Source organism: Lutra lutra, chromosome 3 (assembly GCF_902655055.1).
Source record: "Lutra lutra chromosome 3, mLutLut1.2, whole genome shotgun sequence".
Classification (NCBI taxonomy): domain Eukaryota; kingdom Metazoa; phylum Chordata; class Mammalia; order Carnivora; family Mustelidae; genus Lutra; species Lutra lutra.
Window position 1 is genome coordinate 200,796,499 of NC_062280.1, and position 19,304 is coordinate 200,815,802.

At 57.9% G+C, this 19,304-nt stretch overlaps 1 protein-coding gene across 1 annotated transcript in view; it reads left to right on the top strand.

Annotated features, from left to right (window-relative positions):
- TFDP1 (transcription factor Dp-1) overlaps nucleotides 1–19,304 on the top strand; it is a 44,252-nt gene that overhangs the window by 8,490 nt on the left and 16,458 nt on the right. The window contains 1 exon segment of the mRNA XM_047720500.1: nucleotides 9,777–9,843. Within this exon segment, the coding sequence (XP_047576456.1) occupies nucleotides 9,777–9,843 (67 nt within the window).

A 19,304-nucleotide genomic window follows, 5' to 3' on the forward strand; every position in this document is an offset into this window, starting at 1 on the left:
CCTGGGTGGATGGAGCCTCGGACCCCTGGGGCGCCCCCTTTAGGGGTTGAGGCTGGGGCATGGCTGTCAGGAGGGTAGCTGTGGGGCAGTTGGGGAGCGTGGACTTTGGTTAAGCAGAAAAGCGCTCAGTGTGGCCGTCTCGTGGGTTCAGCCTTTGTCGTTATAAAGAAAGCGGCTCCTGCTCTTCTGGGGAATGACTTACCGGTCACATCCCAGCTGCTGCTGCGTGTCCCCCCTTAGGAGTCGCCGTCGTCCCCGTGAGCAGTCACCCTCCACCTCTCCCCAGGTGTGCTGCCTCCGAGCTGATCGGCCGTGGAAACACCAGAAAGCCCGGTGTAGGCAGATACTCGCACGTTGTTGTGGACTCGCGCTTTATTTTCTTCCGGGCAGGTTTGCGTTTCTGCGTGCTCTAGAATGAATTGGACATTTTTTCTTTAAGATTTTATTTATTTATTGGACAGTCAGAAATCACAAGTAGGCAGAGAGGCAGCAGAGGGAGAGGAGGAAGCAGGCTCCCCACTGAGCAGAGAGCCCGATGCGGGGCTCGATCCCAGGACCCCGGGATCATGACCGGAGCCGAAGGCAGAGGCCTTAACCCACTGAGCCACCCAGGTGTCCATGAATTGGACATTTTTCTGGCAAAAAAGGCAAAGGGTGAAGTGCAGAGTGCAGTCAGGTGGGGGACAGACCGTGCTGTGGTTCCGGCTGCGTCTGCCTGGGAAGGGCTGTAGCTTGGGGAGCGAGAGGCGCACCCAAGGAGACGCACAGACCTCGGGTTCTGGTGGCATTTGGAGGCCGTGCTGCCTGTGCTTTCCGCAGCGGGCTGGGGGTAGCGGTGTCATGAGGCAGCTTTGGGGTGACGGTTGGGCCCAGCTTTGTGGGTGGAGTGGGGCGGAGGGAAGATGGAGACGCTCGTTTACACTGAGTCTCCGGTGGCGCTACCAGGAGCCCAGCGGTGCGGGCATGTCTGCATCGGGAGACACCGCGCATCGTGGACTGCCACTGCCGTGAAGGAGGATGCTGGAGAGCCTGGCCCAGGCTGTGGCTGGTTTTGCTGGCTAGGCGGGCGCGGACGGCAGGAGCACCCGTGCCTTGTTTGTCAGCGGCTGGTGGCGTGTGCCCTGGCAGAGAACCCAGGTCTCACCTGAATCTCAGGAACGCTGGTGGCAGTACTCGCCCCCACTCCGTGCCATGCCACGCTCACTGCTCCCTTTTCCCCTGACTTGCTGGGGTTTGCAGATTTACTCCTGTTCCCAGGCTGCTCCTTAGGGATGGGCTTGAGACTCTCTCCTGAGGACGTTGGTTTCTCACGGCTGCTCTCTCGAATGTGCTCTCGGCACGAGCCTGTGTGTGTCTTCCCCAGACCAGCCCTTCGGCTCTCCAGCCACCACTGCCCTGCCTGTGGCTCAGGGCCAGCTCTCCGTGACCTTGCGTCCTGCTCTCTCCAGTCTGCAGATGTGGGCCTCTGCTCTGTTGACTCTTGCCGCCATCTTGGTTTCTTTTCTGTGGCCGCCCCTCCAGTCCCGACCCCCGACCTGCGAGCTCTAGCCTGCACCCTGACCCGTCCCGCATCGTCCCTAATTTCGTCATCCTTGGGACCCCGTATCCTTCGTTTATCCAGCCTTATGCCTTACCCCGTTGCAAAACAGCGTTTCAGTGAGAATTCAGGAGATGTCAGAAACCTAACGTTGCTGACAGTCACAGTCCAGGGTGACTCTCCTGTTGATGTGCAGGACGTGGTCTGGGGCTCATGCCCCAGTGTGTGTGTTTGAACATGCACGTCCCTCCAGCGGCTTTCCGTAAACGGACTCCCACGTGCTGGTTCCCTGCTGTTGGACGCCGCGACTTCTCCTGGGTTCACCGTATCTTTAGACGTCGTTAACTGAAAATCCACTCTCGTGGGACATTAGAGACGCGTGCAGGTACGGAGAGAACATGGTGCTGACCCCTGCACCCGCCCGCGTCCCAGGTAGCGCTGCTCACGGTGGCTGGTCCGCGCCTCTCCGCCCGCAGGGGATCTGAGCTGGTTGCAAACGCCGTGTCCTCCCATGCAGTGTTCTCGTGCACGTCTCCCAGGATAACAGACGATGGTTGTTAGTATTGTCGGACAGCGGGTGTCCTGTTGGGATGTGTCCTCACGCATTTGGTCCTGCTGATGGGCCTCTGGGCTGTTTGCAGAGCTTCCTTGGGGCCGCGCCTGCCTCCGCGGGCTGGGGGTGGAGGCAGGGGCAGTGGCTCGTGGTGTGCGTTTCGGGTCGGGCTCCACGAGAGCCCACTGCTGGGCATGGCGCTCCCACTCGTTTCCACTGGACGCTTTGTCCACTTGGGACTTGCTCTTTATGTCATGGGCCTTAGCTTTGCAGTCGACCTTTTTGCATAATGTGCCACGTCTGATTGCTTTGGGAAGTCCCTGTGGTGCCCTTTCTGTGCAAGGACGGAGCCTGCTCAGGCGGGTAAGGCAGGGAAGTGCCGGTGCACAGAGTTGAGTTGAGGCTATGGGCCCCCGCACGTCCGCATGCTCCGTCGTTCTTGGCACAGCTCGCCCTGCTGCCGGGATTGTTGTTACTAAGGTGTCGTTACCCCTCGGCCACCCCTGGGCTGGCTTCCCCTCTGGGACCCAGGGTGGCCAGATGGTTCCTGTGGGCAGGACCGCGTTTGAGCTCCCTCACCTGGTCCAGGGCGGGATCCGTTCACTTCTGGGCTGTTGGCGGGAGACTGCCCTCAGTTCCTGGCTTGTGTGCCCTCTCTGGGGTGGCTGATGTTCCTGGGGGGAGGGAGCAGCCGGGAGAGGGTGGGGAGCTGATGGAGCAAAGTGCACACACACACACACACACACACACACACACACACACGGGGCAAGAGACTTGCCTGCAGGACTCGGCTCCTGAAACCGAACCTGGCCTTTGCAGATCTCGTCACTAGGCGTGGCCCCACTCAAGAGGGGGCATTGGGCAGGGCCACGAAGCTCCGGAGACTGGAGGCTCCGTCCCACACTGGACGCAAGAAGGATGCCCATGGGCTGTCTGTGGGACCTGGACTGTCTTCGAGGCTGGTCGTGCCAGAAGCTCTGGCCCTGTTTGCTCTGCAGCCGAGGGCGGGTCTATGTGGGACCCCGGGGAGAGTGGGGGCGGCCCCGCAGCGGGTCCTTCGCCGTACCTCAGCTCCGCCCCTCCGCGGGTCAGTGCTGGGGCTGGTGGTGTTGAGGACGCCCCGCAGTCTGCAGTGTGATTTGTGGTGTGGACGTTTCCGCTCAGTGACGGCGCCGTGCACCCCTCGGGGAGGTTGGGGGGCCTCTGCGGGGGCGCAGCGTGCTTCTGTCGTGGGATCGCGCCTGGGTGCTCGGTGTCTCTCTTGCTCTGTGAGAGGCCTCCCCTGCCCTCTCTTACACCAGGTCACTGCTGGTACGAGGAGTGCCGTGGGCACGTTTTCTCGTTCTCCCTGTCATCCTGTCGGCCACCGGCAGCCCCGTGCGCTCCGTGCTCCCTCGGGCCGTGCGTGCGTCTGGAGCTGCAGTGCTGGCCGCCGCTGAGCACTGCACGTGCCGGTCCCGGGGGCTTCTGGAGGGAGGAGAGTCGGGAGTGGAGCCGAGGGCCAGGTCTGCAGAGGAGGGGGACCCTGTCAGGCCCTCCTGGGTTCTTTCTGGGCGTCTGGACAGCGGTACTTGCCGATGCCCTGTGTTGAGTGTTTGTAAACAGGGGCTGGGTACGTCTTTCTCTCTGTGCCGGCTTTCCCAGGTCTCCGCGTGCCCTGACGCCGTTTGAAACCTCGACTCTGCGTCCTCTCGTTGGCCCCGTCTTGGTGTCTCTGTGCTTCTGTCTTGGAATTACGTCCGCATTTCATTTGGCAAACTGCCTGGCCCGCTGCCTCTTCTGGGGAGCGAACTGCTGTTGGAGGAGTCTCGCCGTGTGTTTGAGACCTGCCGTGGCTGCGCGGGTGCCACTCAGCACTTCCCAGCCCGCCCCCGCCCCGGCCGGCACCCTGCCTCCCAGGGCTTCTGTTCCAGTGGGGACGGGGCAGCAGGAAGTAGCCGGTGCGGGAGTCAAAGTGTGCAGGGAGGTGCTGGAAGCGTGGGGCTGTCTCTGCTGAAGGGCCCGCCCTTGACCCCGCGGGCGCCAGAGGAAGTCTGTGTTGGCGGGACTGTTGCAGAGAGAGGGTGGAGGGGAGCAGGGGTCCAGGGTGGGCGGCCTGCGGATGAAGCCTGGACCTTGGCTCTGCTGAACCAGCTAAAGCTCTCCAGTGCCGTTTCCCCCCGTGCAGCCTGGTGCTTTGGTGCCGTGAGCGGGGTCCTGGGGCCACCGCGAGAGCAGAGCGGCCCGTCGTGTCCCCATGTGGTCCAGACACGACGGGACAGACCGTGTCTGTGGGGTTGCTGAGGCGAGCTGAGGCCAACGAGTGCTTCTGTCTCTGGTTTACACGCGAGATCAAAGTTAGCGTTTTAGTGTTTTCTTACTGGAGAGTAAGAAGAGTTTGCGCCTTAAGTTAAAGCTCTTGGGGAAAAACACGGCTCGTGCACTTATCTTAAGATTGGCCGCAGTTTCAGGAATAGCTTTTAAAAAACAGAACACATCCTGCATTTCTGTGTTTCTCGGGGGCTTGCGGGTCTTGGGCTGGGCGGAAGATGGGAGGGCAGTGGGCGGTGTGGCCGCGGCCCCTTCCCAGGCCCCTTCTCCATGGCTGTGTAACTGAGGCTCCGCCGTATTGACTGACTAACCCTGTGACAACGGGTTCGTGTTGGAGCAACACAGGGAGGTCCTGGGGGGCTGAGGGCGTGGGAGGGCGTGGCAGGGCGTGCGCCGTGGCTGCGCACCTGGGCATGGCACACCTGGGCCCCCTCTGGCCGGGTCCCGCGGGCCCTGCGGCAGGAAGGCGGCGTGTTCCTCCTCCCACAGAGACAGGAGGCAGGCCTGAGACCCCAGAGTGGTGAAGGGACTCCGTGAGCGGCCCCCTTTGCACGCCCCACTGCATGCTCCGCACAGACGGCAGTGGTTCCTGACTTTGTCAAGTGTGATTGGAGCTCCCAATCCACGCGTCCTCGGGAAGGGAGTTCCGCCACGTGCACCCCTCATGGTCCCCGTCGCCGCTGGTGGGCCGCTCTTCAGGCTGCTCTGACGACCCCTCGCAGCGACCACCTTGCGCTGGCCTTCCGTGTGGAGCCCCGGTGGCCCTGTGCCGTGGTGAGGGAGGTGGGCTTGCACTGCTCTCGTCGTCCTGCACGTGGGGACTAGCCCGGGTCCTCCCCCCACCCCCGCAGGAGAGCCCGGGGTGGGCGTCTGGGGAGGGAGCAGAGTGCGGCACGAGGCAGCCGGCTGCCCCACAGGGGACGGCAGTGGGGGGTCAGCACCTAAGCAGGGGTCTCATAGCTCAGGCACAGACAGATCCACCGCCGGGAGCTCTTCCCAGGAAAGGCGATGGTGATTTCCTGCTGGCCTCGGTCGGGCCTTGCCACCCCTTACCACGGTGAGCCCCGAGGTCTCTCAGATGTTCAGTGTCCTGTGAAGGGGGTGGTGTTTTAGAAAAGCACCGTCGGGGGAGGGCTGAGACCGGGACCCGGGGGTGAGTGGGGGTTCTGGGTGATGCTGGCTGAGTTAGTCTGTGTGGTTCAGACGGACCCGCTTCTCTCCTGCGCTTCCCGCTGTCTTCACGCTGCTGCTGAGCGATGCCCCCCGCCCCCGTGTCCACTGTTGGTTGCTGCCCGGGAGGAACTGGCCCTGGGGGGCCGTGCACCTGCAGACGAGGTAGACACACAGCTCGCAGCAGGCAGGTGTGTCCCCAAGTTGGTCGTCAAGCCCAGATGGGATTTCTGTCGTCTTCACCAGCCGGGTGGGGCCGGGTCGGGCTTCATCCGGGAACTGGGGTGTGCTGTGAGTGTGGGGGCGTTCGGGCCGGGTGAGCCAGTGCCGGCACCGTGGAGGCTGGTGGACCTCCAGAGGCTGTCCGGCTCTGGTGTCGCCGGCTGCCAGGCCTTTGCTGGCTGGGCCGTCGGCGCGATCCAGCCCTGCCAGGCGCCATGGGGCCCACTCGCTCCTCCCGGACGGTCTTCGTCTGAGGCTGGGAGGCCTGGAGTCGTCGTTTTGGTCACGACTGGTCATCTCTGGTAATTGGCAGTTAGTCACGGGACACCAGGAAACGGGTCAAATCTGCGTTTGCTTCAAACGTGCGTTCAGTGGCTTCCCAATTGGTGAAAAGTAGTACTTTCTCTTATGATCTAGAGAAAAATCGTGGACCACTGTGCTCTGTTGTCGTGAAACAGATGCCTCAGTGCTCAGGTTAAAATAACAGCATTTCTTCTCCCGCACGGTGTCTGTGGCCCGGCTGGGGTGGCCGGGTCGCAGGGAGGCACTGCCCCGATCAGTGGCAGCCAGAAGGCGTGTGTCCGGAGTGCCGGCCTCCATGGTAGCCCTCCCCCGCCCCCCGGCCTCGTGCCTTGTCACCTCTCCTCACCTCCCACCGTCCTGCCCTCTCTGCTCCCACTGCAGCCCCCGGGCGAGGAGAGGGCTGCTGGGTGGCGTGGAACCTTCCTGGTCCTAGAGCCTGGCCTCCCGCCCCAGCTGGAGCACCTGGGGCCCGGGGCTCCTGCGTCTGCCTGTGACAAGGTGGCCATCCTGCCGGGGCCTTGTAGGTTTTCTGCACCGCGTTCTCCATCGCACCCTGAGCAAGAGCATTGGCAATAAATAGTCTTTCTGTTTCCTGCGTTCGCTAGCGAGAAACAGTCTGGTACCTCCTGTGGTTCTGACATGTCGTGTCACGGACGTTTCTGTGCCTGGGAGACTTGCTGTCGGGTCAACTGGCCACTGTCCCAAGTGCGGGCCATGCAGGCGTCCACAGGAGCCAGTGGCCAGCGCCTGGACTTCCCACTGGGACTTACTGACTGTGCTGTAGGTCTTGGCTTGGGCACGAGGCAGGTGCGTGTTTACCGAACCGGCAGCTCTCCGGGAAGTTGATCCCGTGGAGGCGGCGTAGTTCCAGAAGCGGCCCTGGGTCCCTGGGTCTGTAGCGCCCAGGCGGGGTAGCTGCCAGTGTCTGGCGGTTGTGGCCCATGGGCTGCTGGCCCGGCAAGGAACGGCAGCCCCGTCAGACGGAGCCGCCCGGCCCTGTGTCTGTTTGCGCTGCTGGGACAGCCCGCTCTGGGCAGGGCCACCGTGCATCCCGGGGCTCTCGCTGGGCCCTGTGTGCTGCATGCGTGGTGGGGGCTCTGCGAATGTGGCTCCCCTCTTGCAGGAGTGCCGGCGGGTGCGAGAGACAGAATGGGTCTTACCGAGCACGTGTAAGCGGCGATCACGCTAGGGTTTTCCTGGCGACGGCGAGCAGACACGATGCTTGCTGGGTGGACCCGTCTCTCGTCCAGGGCTCGGGTGGCTCCCTTCATCCTCTTGGCTCTGCCAGCATCTTCCTTTCTGTCCTGGTCCCTGTGTTCTCCAGTGACTCCTCAGCTCTGACACGGAGATGGGCGGGAGGGACTGGCCTCTTCATCAGTTCCCAGACTTCGCCAGAAAGGGCTGTGCTGGTCTGTTCCTGGCCCGGGCTGCCCATTGGATGCCTTCTGCAGGCACTGCTTGGCGGGAAGAGGGAGCCCTCTGCTCCAGGGAGGATGGGCTGCGTTGACTGATAGTGTGAGTGGACTGGGTGTCCCCTGGGGGAGCTGGGGCTCCCCAACTTGGTTCCTGATTTGGGTTGTGAGGCATTGGTTGCCAGGGTTGTGCTGCTGCTTTGCCAGCCGTGATTGCCATCTCTCGGGGAGGGGGATGGCTGCGTTCTTGGCCTTCCTATGAGCGGCCAGGACCGCCGTGCCCATGACTGCCATGCGGAAGCAGGACATCCAGTGGCAGCAGGTCGGGGCACACGCCGGGTCCTGCCGGTCCCACTGAGGCAGAGCCATGTGGGCAGCGATGGGTCCTGTTCTCCTTGGGCCTTTGTGGTTCTTGTCTCCATTTGCTCTGGTGTGGACGGGTAGTGGACGAGGAGGTCAGGGCCACTGTCTGGGATGGAGTGCCCTTGGGGCCGTGGGCGGAAGGAGCCAGCAGCGCCAGGGGTCTGCAAGGAGCCTGGGGCCGTCTGACAGGCGCCGTCGTCAGCGTTGGGGACAGAGGCCCTCCCCTGCCTCAGCTGGCTCCTCTCTCTGTGACCTTTGGTGTCCTTGGCTCTGGGGTCCTTGGAGCCTGTTTGCTAGGACCAGCCTGGTGCTGCTCCCCCAGCAAGAAGAAAGGTCCTCTTCACCTGCCTCCCGGCCGGTGACCATCCAGTCCAGCCGGGCCTCGGTAGAGATCATCCTCGCGGGCCCGCACTTGGCTCCCTCCGTTTCTGTGGGAAGCTGGGGTTTTGGAGAGTCCGGGAAACGTAGCCTGTGTGGTGTTGCCAGGTTCTGAGACCGTGCAGCGGTCCCCTCCCTGTGCGGCCCAACTTCGGTCTCCGGTGAACTCGGGGTGGGACGTATGCTCTGATTCCGTGTGTGGATTGTGCATTTTGGGTGCGTTTGGTTTGCTCACCGTACGCCCAGTGGAGATGGTCAGCTTGTGCCCGGGCAGCCGCAGGCCCAAGATGGGTGGTCCCCTGTGCCAGGCCCAGGCGGGCTTGTCGCTGCCGCAGGTACGCTTGGGAGTTGGCCCTCTGGAGGGCCTGGCCTGGACTGTCCCCCTGGGGACTGCGTTTGCTCAGGGCGGGGGCCGTGGGGCTTCCTGGAGAAGCAGGACGGCGCTGGGAGCTGTGCTCACATCCCCCCACAGGCTGGCCTGTGCCCGCACAGACGCGGGATGCGCTCTGGGTGTGTTTGAGGTGACGGTGGACACGGGCCTCAGGCCCCGGATGCCTGGGCGTTCTTGGGGGGTTCTCCTGCTGGGCCAGGAGCGGTCAGAGGCCTGGGCAGGAGGGAGCTTGTCTGCCAGGCTCGGCTGACCTTTGTTGTGGTTCGTGTGTGTGTGTTTATGCACCCACGTGTGCACGTGTGGGTGTAGTACCTGCGTCTGTGTGGACGTGTGTGTGCCTGCGGGTGTGAGTGCATGAATGAGAGTGTGGAAGCAGGTGCCTGCAGGAGGCTTGGTTTTCCAGGACCCGCCAGGCCCTGTGCCGGCTCAGGGTGGTGTGCAGAGGCCCTCTGCTGGTGCCTGGTGAAGGGGGCGAGCTCTGGACCTGGGCCGCCAACAGGGGAGCGTACCCACGGCTGCCTCCTTCCATGGGAAGCCTAGAGGAGGCAAGGCAGCAGTCATTCCTCGACCTGGACACGACATCTGGTAGCGTCCTAGAGGACGCTAGGCCTTTTCTGTGCCTTTGCGCACTGTGCGTTGTGACGTTCCCCCCGGTGCCCCCAGTGCCTCGTGCTGGTGTCCTGCTCACAAGGCGGGGAGCCCCGCATGCCAGGCGCGCCTCACAGTGCCACTGTGCCCACGCTCCTGCCGCGCCCGGGGCGCTGGGGGGCCCTCTTCCCAGGTCCCGTTACGAGGCTGCTCTCAGGACGGGCAGATGAATTTTCACGTCCACCTGCGCTACGCCCTCGCCGGGCTCAGGCCGGCCCTTTAACGCGCGCTGACATCCTCCGCGGAAGCGGTTTCCGTGCGCGCGGGGCTGAGCTGTGAGGGCGGACATCTCCGAACGTCTCTTCTCTGCCGAGGGTCCGGCTGGAGAGCTCGGCGGTGGGCGGCCCTGTGCTCCCTGCATGGTGTCCCGTCCTTGTTTGCGTCAGGGTGACCGTTGGGTCTCTTTGATGCTGTGACTTGCAGCCTCTCTGGCGGGCTGGCTTGTCACTGTCTCAGACGCGCTATTTACTGTCCTTGTTGCTTCCGCAGGCCGGTCTAATTGAAGCCAACGGGGAACTCAAGGTCTTCATAGACCAGAACCTTAGTCCTGGAAAAGGTAAGGCGTCTCCTTCTGAATACCCTTGTGTTGATAAGAGTGTTCCGTGTGCTGGATCTGCGCGTTTCTCTGCTGTGAGAGCCCTGGTCAGCGGGGCGACCCTGCTGCAGGCGGGCTCTGGCCAGCCCCGGCGGAAGGGGCGGCGATGTTTGGAGCTCAGCCGGACGCGCCACCTGCGGGCGCCACCTTGGTCTGTAAGTCACGTGCGGCGTGTGGACATTCGAGAATGTGAAGAAGTGCGGGGAGCCCAGGGCACGTGCTCCCTCCACCTTGGGGCCGCCGTGAGCCCTCCAGGTGTCTGCTCTGTGCTCGGCACCGGCCAGGACAGCCTTGAATCCAGGCTTGTGGTGCACACGCTGTGTGCGGTCAGCGTCCTTGCCATCAGGAGGCCCCGTGTGTATGTTCATGGGCGGGCGTGGAGGTGGATTAGTCCACCCCCTTCACCCCCAGAGCTCCACGGCTCCCCCCATAGAGGGAGCTGCTGCTGGTTTCCTCGGGGAGACTAGCCGTGGAAGCGCCGGGTCAGAGGAGATGATGGGCGACCGCCGGCTGCCCGTAGCACTATTGACACCTCTGCTCTGTCCGCGTCTGCTAGATGGAGGCCCAAACACGGGGTCTCTTGGCTCGTGAAACGGGGACTGTGGCCCAGCCCCTTCTCTTCCATCCGTTGCTGGCGAGTGGGATAGGAGCCCAGCTGTCTCCTGCCCTGCGGGACCCTTCCACGTGCGGCTCAGCAGGCCGGTGTGGTTTGGGGCGGCGGGCTCATGCCCTGTCCCTTCTGTGGCTTTGGGATGTCACCTTTAGACACCCACAGAGGCCTTCAGACCCTGCAGGGCCCCCGGCCTGTGCCTTGTCAGGCTCAGCTGGTCTCGTCCCGCTGGCCACTCTCCCCCAAGATGGGCTTTGGGCCCGCCCGTGCTCTCCTGGTTTCTGTGTTTTCGGAAGGCCGTGGGCAGCGTCCTGCTTTTCTGTGGATGCCGTGCCCTTCTGCTTCCGGTACAAGGACGGAGAGCCTGCTGAGGGGTGTAGACGGTTTACCTCGGTGGCTTTCACCGTTCACAGAGGCTTGGGTGAGACGCTGGAGTGTAACCAGGGACCCTTAGGGTTTCAGGATGTGTGGGCATGACGTGTTTTGATAAACTGATGAAGCAGAAGTAATCGTGAAAAAGTCCGCAAACCTTGCTCTCTTGGGAACGATGGGCACCTTTTGTCCTGGTGTTTCTCTTGAGTGTCTTTACTGTTTGGGGACTGGGGGGTCTCACCTGCTGTTCGTCTCCGTTTCCTTCTTAGCTGCGGACAGTTTGCGTCCTGCCGAGTCTGAGGGTGGGGTGGGGGCTTGGGTTGGGGGGTCCAGAGAGTAGCTTCCTCAGTTCACTAGAACACTGGTGTTAGCTGCCGCACGGTTTAGGTATTTCGTGTCCCTCTTGAGGCCGCCTTACCTTGTCCAGGGCGCTCCGGGCAGGCTCCGTGCTCCGCTCGTGCTTGGACGAGGAGAGCTGCCCCTCGAGGCTCTCCAGGCCTCTGCCTCTGCTTCTGCACCTCTGCTGGAATCAGTGTAGGCTCCCAGCTGCCTGTGCTCCTTGCCTTCTTCCGGGGTGCTGCCCCTGCCGCTCGGGGGGCGAGCCCGTGACCACATGGCCGTGCCCCAGCTCCGGCCCCGCCTGTGAGCCGCCCGAGGATCTGTGCGCGTCCCAAGGAGTTGTTCTAGCCCAGCCGTTTGTCTGTCGGGTGGGACGCCCGGTGCTGTGCTGGCGGCGGCCGGAGCGGGACCGGGCTGTTGGACCGCACCAGCTCCGTCCCATCCCGCCCGCCGGTCAAGAGCGTTCCCACCTGCAGTCCCCTTTGCTTCCGGCTCAGGAGTTTGAAGGATGATTTTAGGCCACGGGCTGCTGACTTGAGCTCCTCGCTTTGGGCTGCTCCCTGGTGTTTGATGAGGTTGAGGAGTCCGTGCGGGTCGCGCAGCGTCGTCTGATTCACAGTCGCTGTTGGCGGTTCCTGACGGGGTTCGGCAAAGGCTCGCCAGGGTCGTGCTGAGCGATGCCCACGTCCTCTGGCACAGACTTGTCTAGGAGCCCAGGGCTGTGGCCGGCAGCATGTGCCGAGAGCCGTCCCTCTGGAGTGACCGCGAGGGGCAGTAGCTGGCTCTCACTTTGGGGGGTTCAGCAGCGGGGTCGGGGGGGCGGTCACAAGGAGGGCTGCGGCCCCGGGCCCAGTGCAGGCTGGGCGTTGAGGGGCGGGGCCCGCTCTCACATTTTGCCTGGACCTTGTGCCCCCGTGCCCCCGCGCCCCTGCACCCCCCACGCCCCCGCGCCCCTGCACCCCCCACGCCCCCGCGCCCCCGCGCCCCCACGCCCCGTGCCCCCGCACCCCTGCGCCCCACACCCCGCGCCCCCGCGCCCTATGTGTTACACCTGCAGGGCCAGCTTGCCACTGCTCCTAGGTCTACCCACCGAGAATTTGGAAAGGGGCCAGCACCTGAGCTGTGCTGGGCCTGGGCACTCACAGGGACCCTGCTGCCCTCAGCTGGTGGTGTGAGCCTCTCCTGAGATGAGGTCTGCTTGCCTGCTCCTGCCTGAGCTCTGGCCGTGGTGCCCCATCCCATGGGGGTCCCGTGCGCTCCCAGGAGGGTCTTGCTGCTTTTGCCCTGTTGGTTGGGTCCTGGCCGCGGCTCTGCTCGCCCTCCTGGCCTTTGGTGCCACCCGTGCCTCTGCTTTGCCTGCCTCTTCTTGCTGCGGGTCTGGCTGGTTTCCAGATCCCCGCGTCTACAGACTTCTCCAGAGGCAGAGCCTGTGGGAGGCCGTGGCGAGTGTGAGAGAGGCTCATGTCGTGGAACCGGCCCTCATGACAAGGGGGCAGATGAACTGTGCAGGGCTGGCCGGCAGCCTGGACGCAGCAGCGCTCCTTCCTCCCAGAGCAGACCTGGCTGTGCTCTGAAAGCCTTGCACTGGTTGGGCGGTTCCGGAGGGTATCTCCTTCGCCTGAGGTCGGCTTCCTGGTCCGGAGCACCTCCAGTGGGCCTGGGATCGGATAGCAGGGGACAGGCACCTGCAAGGAGGCGTATGAGTCAGTGGCCCCAGCTCTGTACCCACCAGCCCTGAAGACCAGAGCCCCCCAGTCAGAGACGGGAAGTTTTTACAAGAGCAGGCCTACTTGTGATGCACTGGGGCTCCTCTGGGGCTTTGCCGACGGCTGTGATGCTGTGAGCCTTGGCAGTACATTTGTCCCTGGACGCAGGTCTGACGCTCACGATGAGGGACCATGTGGCATGTGGGCGTGGCCACACTGTTTTGCATCTCTGCCACACATGGGTGCACCCAGCCGTGCACACCCCCAGCAGCGCCTCCCCTTGCTGAGTTTTGGGTTCTGGTGGCCTTGGTGGGTCCGAGCCCCTTTGCTCCTAGGCCTGCCCTGCTGGTGAGGGTCTGTCCAGGTGCTTCGCTGGCCCAGTTCCCCTCCGGCCTTCCTACTGGGTTCTCCTCTGCCAGCCATCCGGCTGCACCTTGGGGCTCTGGCTGCCGTCCACAGCCACACGTGCATCCTCCCCCTTGCGATGTGCCTGCTGCCTGCTCGTCTCCTGCGCACGGCTGGCAGCGGCAACTGCGGCTGGCCTGGGGCTGCAGCTCGCATGCGGGTCTCGGTCACCACTTCTCGCTTGCGCTCTCCCAAAAAGATTCTCTTCATGACACAAACGACACATGCTCCCTGAGGAAGCCCTGCGTGTTCCTCAGCGTACAGGCAAAGTGTGCACTCCCCATTCCATAAACACTTTCCTGACCCGCAGTGTTGGGGCGTGTCACGCTTGCGTGCTCATCCAGTCCCTACCGTCATGTGACTTAACACGTGGCTGTTGCTGGGCCATTCCTGGAGTTTCCAGTGCCACCTTTTGTCACCTGGCAACTTTTTGGTGCCGAGCTGTGACACCTGTTGACTGTTGACAAAGACCCTGAGGTCTACTCTCTACTACCTGAGGAGCTCCGTGCCTGCGTGTGCTCCGGCTGAGGGGCAGGCCCATCTCTGTGGAGCGCTGCTCCCTGCGTCTGTGGCCGCGTCGGCCTAGGGAGAGGGCGTCTTTTCTTCTGCTTCAGGGTTGCCTGACTTAGAAGGGCTCGGAGGCAGGAGAGATGAAGTTTTGGGGATGCCGTGTGGCCGGGGACTTGACATTGTTGTGTAATTCTTGAATCGTGGTGATTGCGGTCCCCCAGACTGCATGCACTTGCGCACACAGTGGGTCAGTCCAGGCTGGTGTTCCTGCGGCGGTGGGGAGAGGGGCCCGCCGCAGGAAGAAGCGGCAGCACTCGCTGAGCCCCGGAGGACGCCCTCCCAGGGAACGTGGAGCGGAGGCATCAGCTTGTTCTCCCTCCTCCTGCTTGAACCCAGAGGACGACTGGACCGTGGAGTGCTGTCCCAGCCGCTGAGCCCTGCTGCTGGGTGTGCAGTGATGACTGGCCATGGTGCCCACCAGAGTGTGTGCCGTGCAGGCGAATGGTGAGGGCGGCGTCTACCCATCTCAGTCCCAACGGGCATCCTGAGATGCGGTGCACCTTAGCTTGGACGGGGGGGCCCTTCCAGGGTGCTCAGCTGGTGAGCAGCGGGCATGCAAGGCACAAGCGCTGGGAGCGGGAGAGCGGGGAGGGAGGCCCTTGCTGCTGCTCCAGGGCCTGCGGGGCAGGGCAGCTCCTGCTGTTGTCTGGGGCCAAGCCGTGCACACCCTGGGCATGATCCGGGGGCCCTTTTGGCTCTGTGAGCACACAGAGTATCTGTAGCGTGGTGGTCAGAATCATAACTCTTAAGATGTTAGGTTCTCACCTGGCAGGCCAGAAGGAACTGGCATGATATATTCAGAGCACTGAACAAGAAAAATACGCAGCCCAAAATACTATATCCTGCTAGACTGTCAGTGAAAATAGAAGAAGAGATAAAAAGCTTCCAGGACAAACAAAAATTAAAAAAATTTGCAAACACCAAATCAGCCCTATAGGAAATATTAAAAGAGGTCCTCTAAGCAAAGGGAGAGCCTAAAATTAATAGACCAGAAGGGGACAGAGACAATACACAGTAACAGTCGCCTGACAGGCAATGCAATGGCACTAAGTTCATATCTCTCAATAGTTACCCTGAATGTTAATGGGCTAAATGCCCCAATCAAAAGACACAGGGTGTCAGAATGGATTAAAAAAAAAACAAGACCCATCGATATGCCGACTGCAAGAAACTCATTTTAGACCCAAAGACACCTCCAGATTTAAAGTGAGGGGGTGGGAAACAATTTGCCATACTAATGGACATCAAAAGAAAGCTGGGGTGGCAATCCTTATTTCAGATAATTTAGATTTTAAGCCAAAGGCTATAATAAGAGATGAGGAAGGACACTATATCATACTTAAAGGGTCTGTCCAACAAGAAGATCTAACAATTTCAAATATCTATGCCCCTAACATAGGAACAGTCAATTATATAAACCAATTAATAACACATGGACAATAATAGTGGGGGACTTTAACACCCTCCTCACTGAAATGGACAGATCATCCAAGCAAAAGACCAACAAAGAATGAAGGCTTTAAATGACACATTGGACCCGATGGACATCACAGATCTATTCAGAACATTCCATCCCAGAGGAACAGAATACACATTCTTCTCTAGTGCACATGGAACATTCTCCAGAATAGATCACATCCTGGGTCACAAATCAGGTCTCAACTGGTACCAAAAGATGGGATCATTCCCCGCATATTTTCCGACCACAATGCTCTGAAGCTAGAACTCAATCACAAGAGGAAAGTTGGAAAGAACCCAAATACATGGAGGCTAACGAGCATCCTTCTAAAGAATGAATGGGTCTGGGGCGCCTGGGTGGCTCAGTGGGTTAAAGCCTCTGCCTTCAGCTCAGGTCATGGTCTCAGGGTCCTAGGATCAAGCCCTGCATGGGGCTCTCTGCTCAGCAGGGAGCCTGCTTCCTCCTCTCTCTCTCTCTCTGCCTGCCTCTCTGCCTACTTGTGATCTCTACCTGTCAAATAAATAAATAAAATCTTAAAAAAAAAAAATGAATGGGTCAACCAGGAAATTAAAAAAGAATTGAAAAAATTCATGGAAACAAATGAAAACGAAAACACAACTGTTCAAAATCTGTGGGACACAGCAAAGGCAGTCCTGAAAGGAAAGTATATAGCGATAACAAGACTTTCTCAAGAAACAAGAAAGGTCTCAAATACGCACCCTAACCCTACACCTAAAGGAACTGGAGAAAGAACAGCAAAAAAGCCTAAACCCAGCAGGAGAAGAGAAATAATAAAGATCAGAGCAGAAATCAGTGAAATAGAAACCAAAAGAACAGTAGAACAGATCAACGAAACTGGGAGCTGGTTCTCTGAAAGAATAAGACTGATAAACCCCTGGCCAGACTTACCAAAACGAAAAGAGAAAGGACTTAAATTAATAAAATCATGAATGAAAGAGGAGAGATCACAACCAACACCGAAGAAATATAGACATTTATAAGAACATATTATGAGCAACTATATGCCAGCAAATTTGACAATCTGGAAGAAATGGATGCATTCCTAGAGACCTATAAACTACCACAACCGAACCAGGAAGAAATAAAAACATGAACAGGCCCATAACCAGTAAGGAGACTGAAGCGTCATCAAAAATCTCCCCAACAAAGAAGAGCCCAGGGTTAGACGGCTTCCCAGGGGAATTCTACCAAACATTTAAAGAAGAATTAATAACTATTCTCCTGAAACTGTTCCAAAAAATAGAAATGGAAGGAAAACTTCCTAACTCACTTGATGAGGCCCGCATTACCTTGATCCCCAAATGAGACAAATACCCCACCAAAAAGGAGAATTACAGACCAATATCCTTGATGAACACAGATGTGAAAATTCTCACCAAAATAGTAGCCAGTAGGATCCAACAGTACATTAAAGGGATTATTCACCATGACCAAGTGGGATTTATTCCTGGGCTCCAAGGTTGGTTCAACATCCACAAATCAATCCATGTGATACAACACATTAATAAAAGAAAGAACAAGAACCACATGATACTCTCAATGGACGCTGAAAAAGCATTTGACAAAGTACAGCATCCTTTCTTGATCAAAACTCTTCATAGTGTAGGGATAGAGGGCACATACCTCAATATCATCAAAGCCATCTATGAAAAACCCACTGCAAATATCATTCTCAATGGGGAAAAACAGAACTTTTCCCTAAGGTCAGGAACATGGCAGGGGTGCCCACTATCACCACTACTATTCAACATAGTACTAGAAGTCTTAACTTCAGCAATCAGACAACAAAAAGAAATAAAAGGCATCTGAATCAGCAAAGAAAAGTCAAACTCTCACTCTTCGCAGATGATACGATACTTTGTGTGGAAAACCCAAAAGACTCCACTGCAAAACTGCTAGAACTTGTACAGGAATTCAGTAAAGTGTCAGGATATAAAATCCATGCACAGAAATCAGTTGCATTTCCTACACCAACATTTGCATTTTTGACACCAACAGCAAGACAGAAGAAAGAGAAATTAAGGAGTCCATCCCATGTATAATTGCACCCCAAACCATAAGATACCTAGGAATAAACCTAAACCAAGAGGCAGAGAATCTGTACTCGAAAACTATAAAGTACTCATGGACGAAATTGAGGAAGACACAAAGAAATGGAAAAACATTCCATGCTCATGGATTGGAAGGGCAGATATTGTGAAAATGTCTGTGCTGTCTAAAGCAATCTGTACATTTCATGCAATCCCTATCAAAATACTATCAATTTTTTTCAAAGAAATGGAACAAATAATCCTAAAATTTATATGGAACCAGAAAAGACCCTGAATAGCCAAAGGAATGTTGAAAAAGAAAGCCAGAGTTGGCAGCATCACAATTCCAGACTTCAAGCTCTATTACAAAGTGTCATCCTCAAGACAGTACGGTACTGGCACAAAAACAGACACATAGATCAATGGAACAGAACAGGAGCCCAGAAATGGACCCTCAACTCTATGGTCAACTCATCTTCGACAAAGCAGGAAAGAATGTCCAATGGAAAAAAGACAGCCTCTTCAATAAATGGTGTTGGGAAAATTGGACAGCCACTGCAGAGGAATGAAACTGGACCATTTCCTTACACCACACACAAAGATAGACTGAAAATGGATGAAGGACCTCAACGTGAGACAGGAATCATCCTTGAGGAGAACACAGGCAGCGACCTCTTCGACCTCAGCAGGAGCCACTTCTTCCTAGGAACATCGCCAAAGGCAAGGGAAGCAAGGGCAAAAATGAACTGTTGGGACTTCATCAAGATCAAAAGCTTCTGCACAGCAAAGGAAACAGTTAACAAGACTAAAAGACAACGACAGAATGGGAGGATATTTGCAAACGACATATCAGATAAAGGGCTAGTATCCAACATCTATAAAGAACTTATCAAACTCAACACCCAAAGATCAAATAACCCAGTCAAGAAATAGGCAGAGGACATGAACGACATTTCTGCAGAGAAGACATCCAGATGGCCAACAGACCCATGAGAAAGTGCTCCACATCACTCGGCATCAGGGAAATACAAATCAAAACCACATGAGATCCCACCTCACACCAGTCCGAATGGCTAAAATTACAAGTCAGGAGACAACAGATGCTGGGGAGAATGCAGAGAAAGAGGAACCCTCCTACACTGTTGGGGAATGCAAGCTGGTACAGCCACTCTGGAGGTTCCTCAAAAAGTTGAAAATAGAGCTACCCTATGGCCCAGCAATCGCACTACTGGTATTTACCCTAAAGATACAAACATAGTGATCCAAAGGGGCACGTGCACCCGAATGTTTATAGCAGCAATGTCCACAACAGCCAAACTATGGAGAGAACCTAGATGTCCATCAACAGATGAGTGGATAAAGATGATGTGGTTCATATATACAATGGAATACTATGCAGCCATCAAAAGGAATGAAATCTTGCCATTTGCAGTGATGTGGATGGAACTAGAGGGTATTATGCTGAGCGAAATAAGTCCATCAGAGAAAGACAAGTATCATATGATCTCTCTGATATGAGGAATTTGAGAGGCAGGGTGGGGAGTTTGGGGGGGTAGGGAAGGAAAAAATGAAGCAAGATGGGATTAGGAGGGAGACAAACCACAAGAGACTCTTACAAAACAATCTCACAAAACAAACTGAGGGCTGCTGGGGGTCGGGAGGTAGGGAGAGGGTGGTGGGTGGTGGACATTGGGCAGGGTGTGTGCTATGGTGAGTGCTGTGAAATGTCTAAGCCTGATGATTCACAGACCTGTACCCCAGGGCAAATAATACATTATATGTTAATAAAAATAATTAAAAAAAAAGAGATTTTAGGTTCTCAGAACTTAAAAGTGGTTGAAATTGTTAAGAAAATATTAAACCTTTTGATTTTGTAATTTAAAATATCGTAAAACCTATAGCTGTTAATG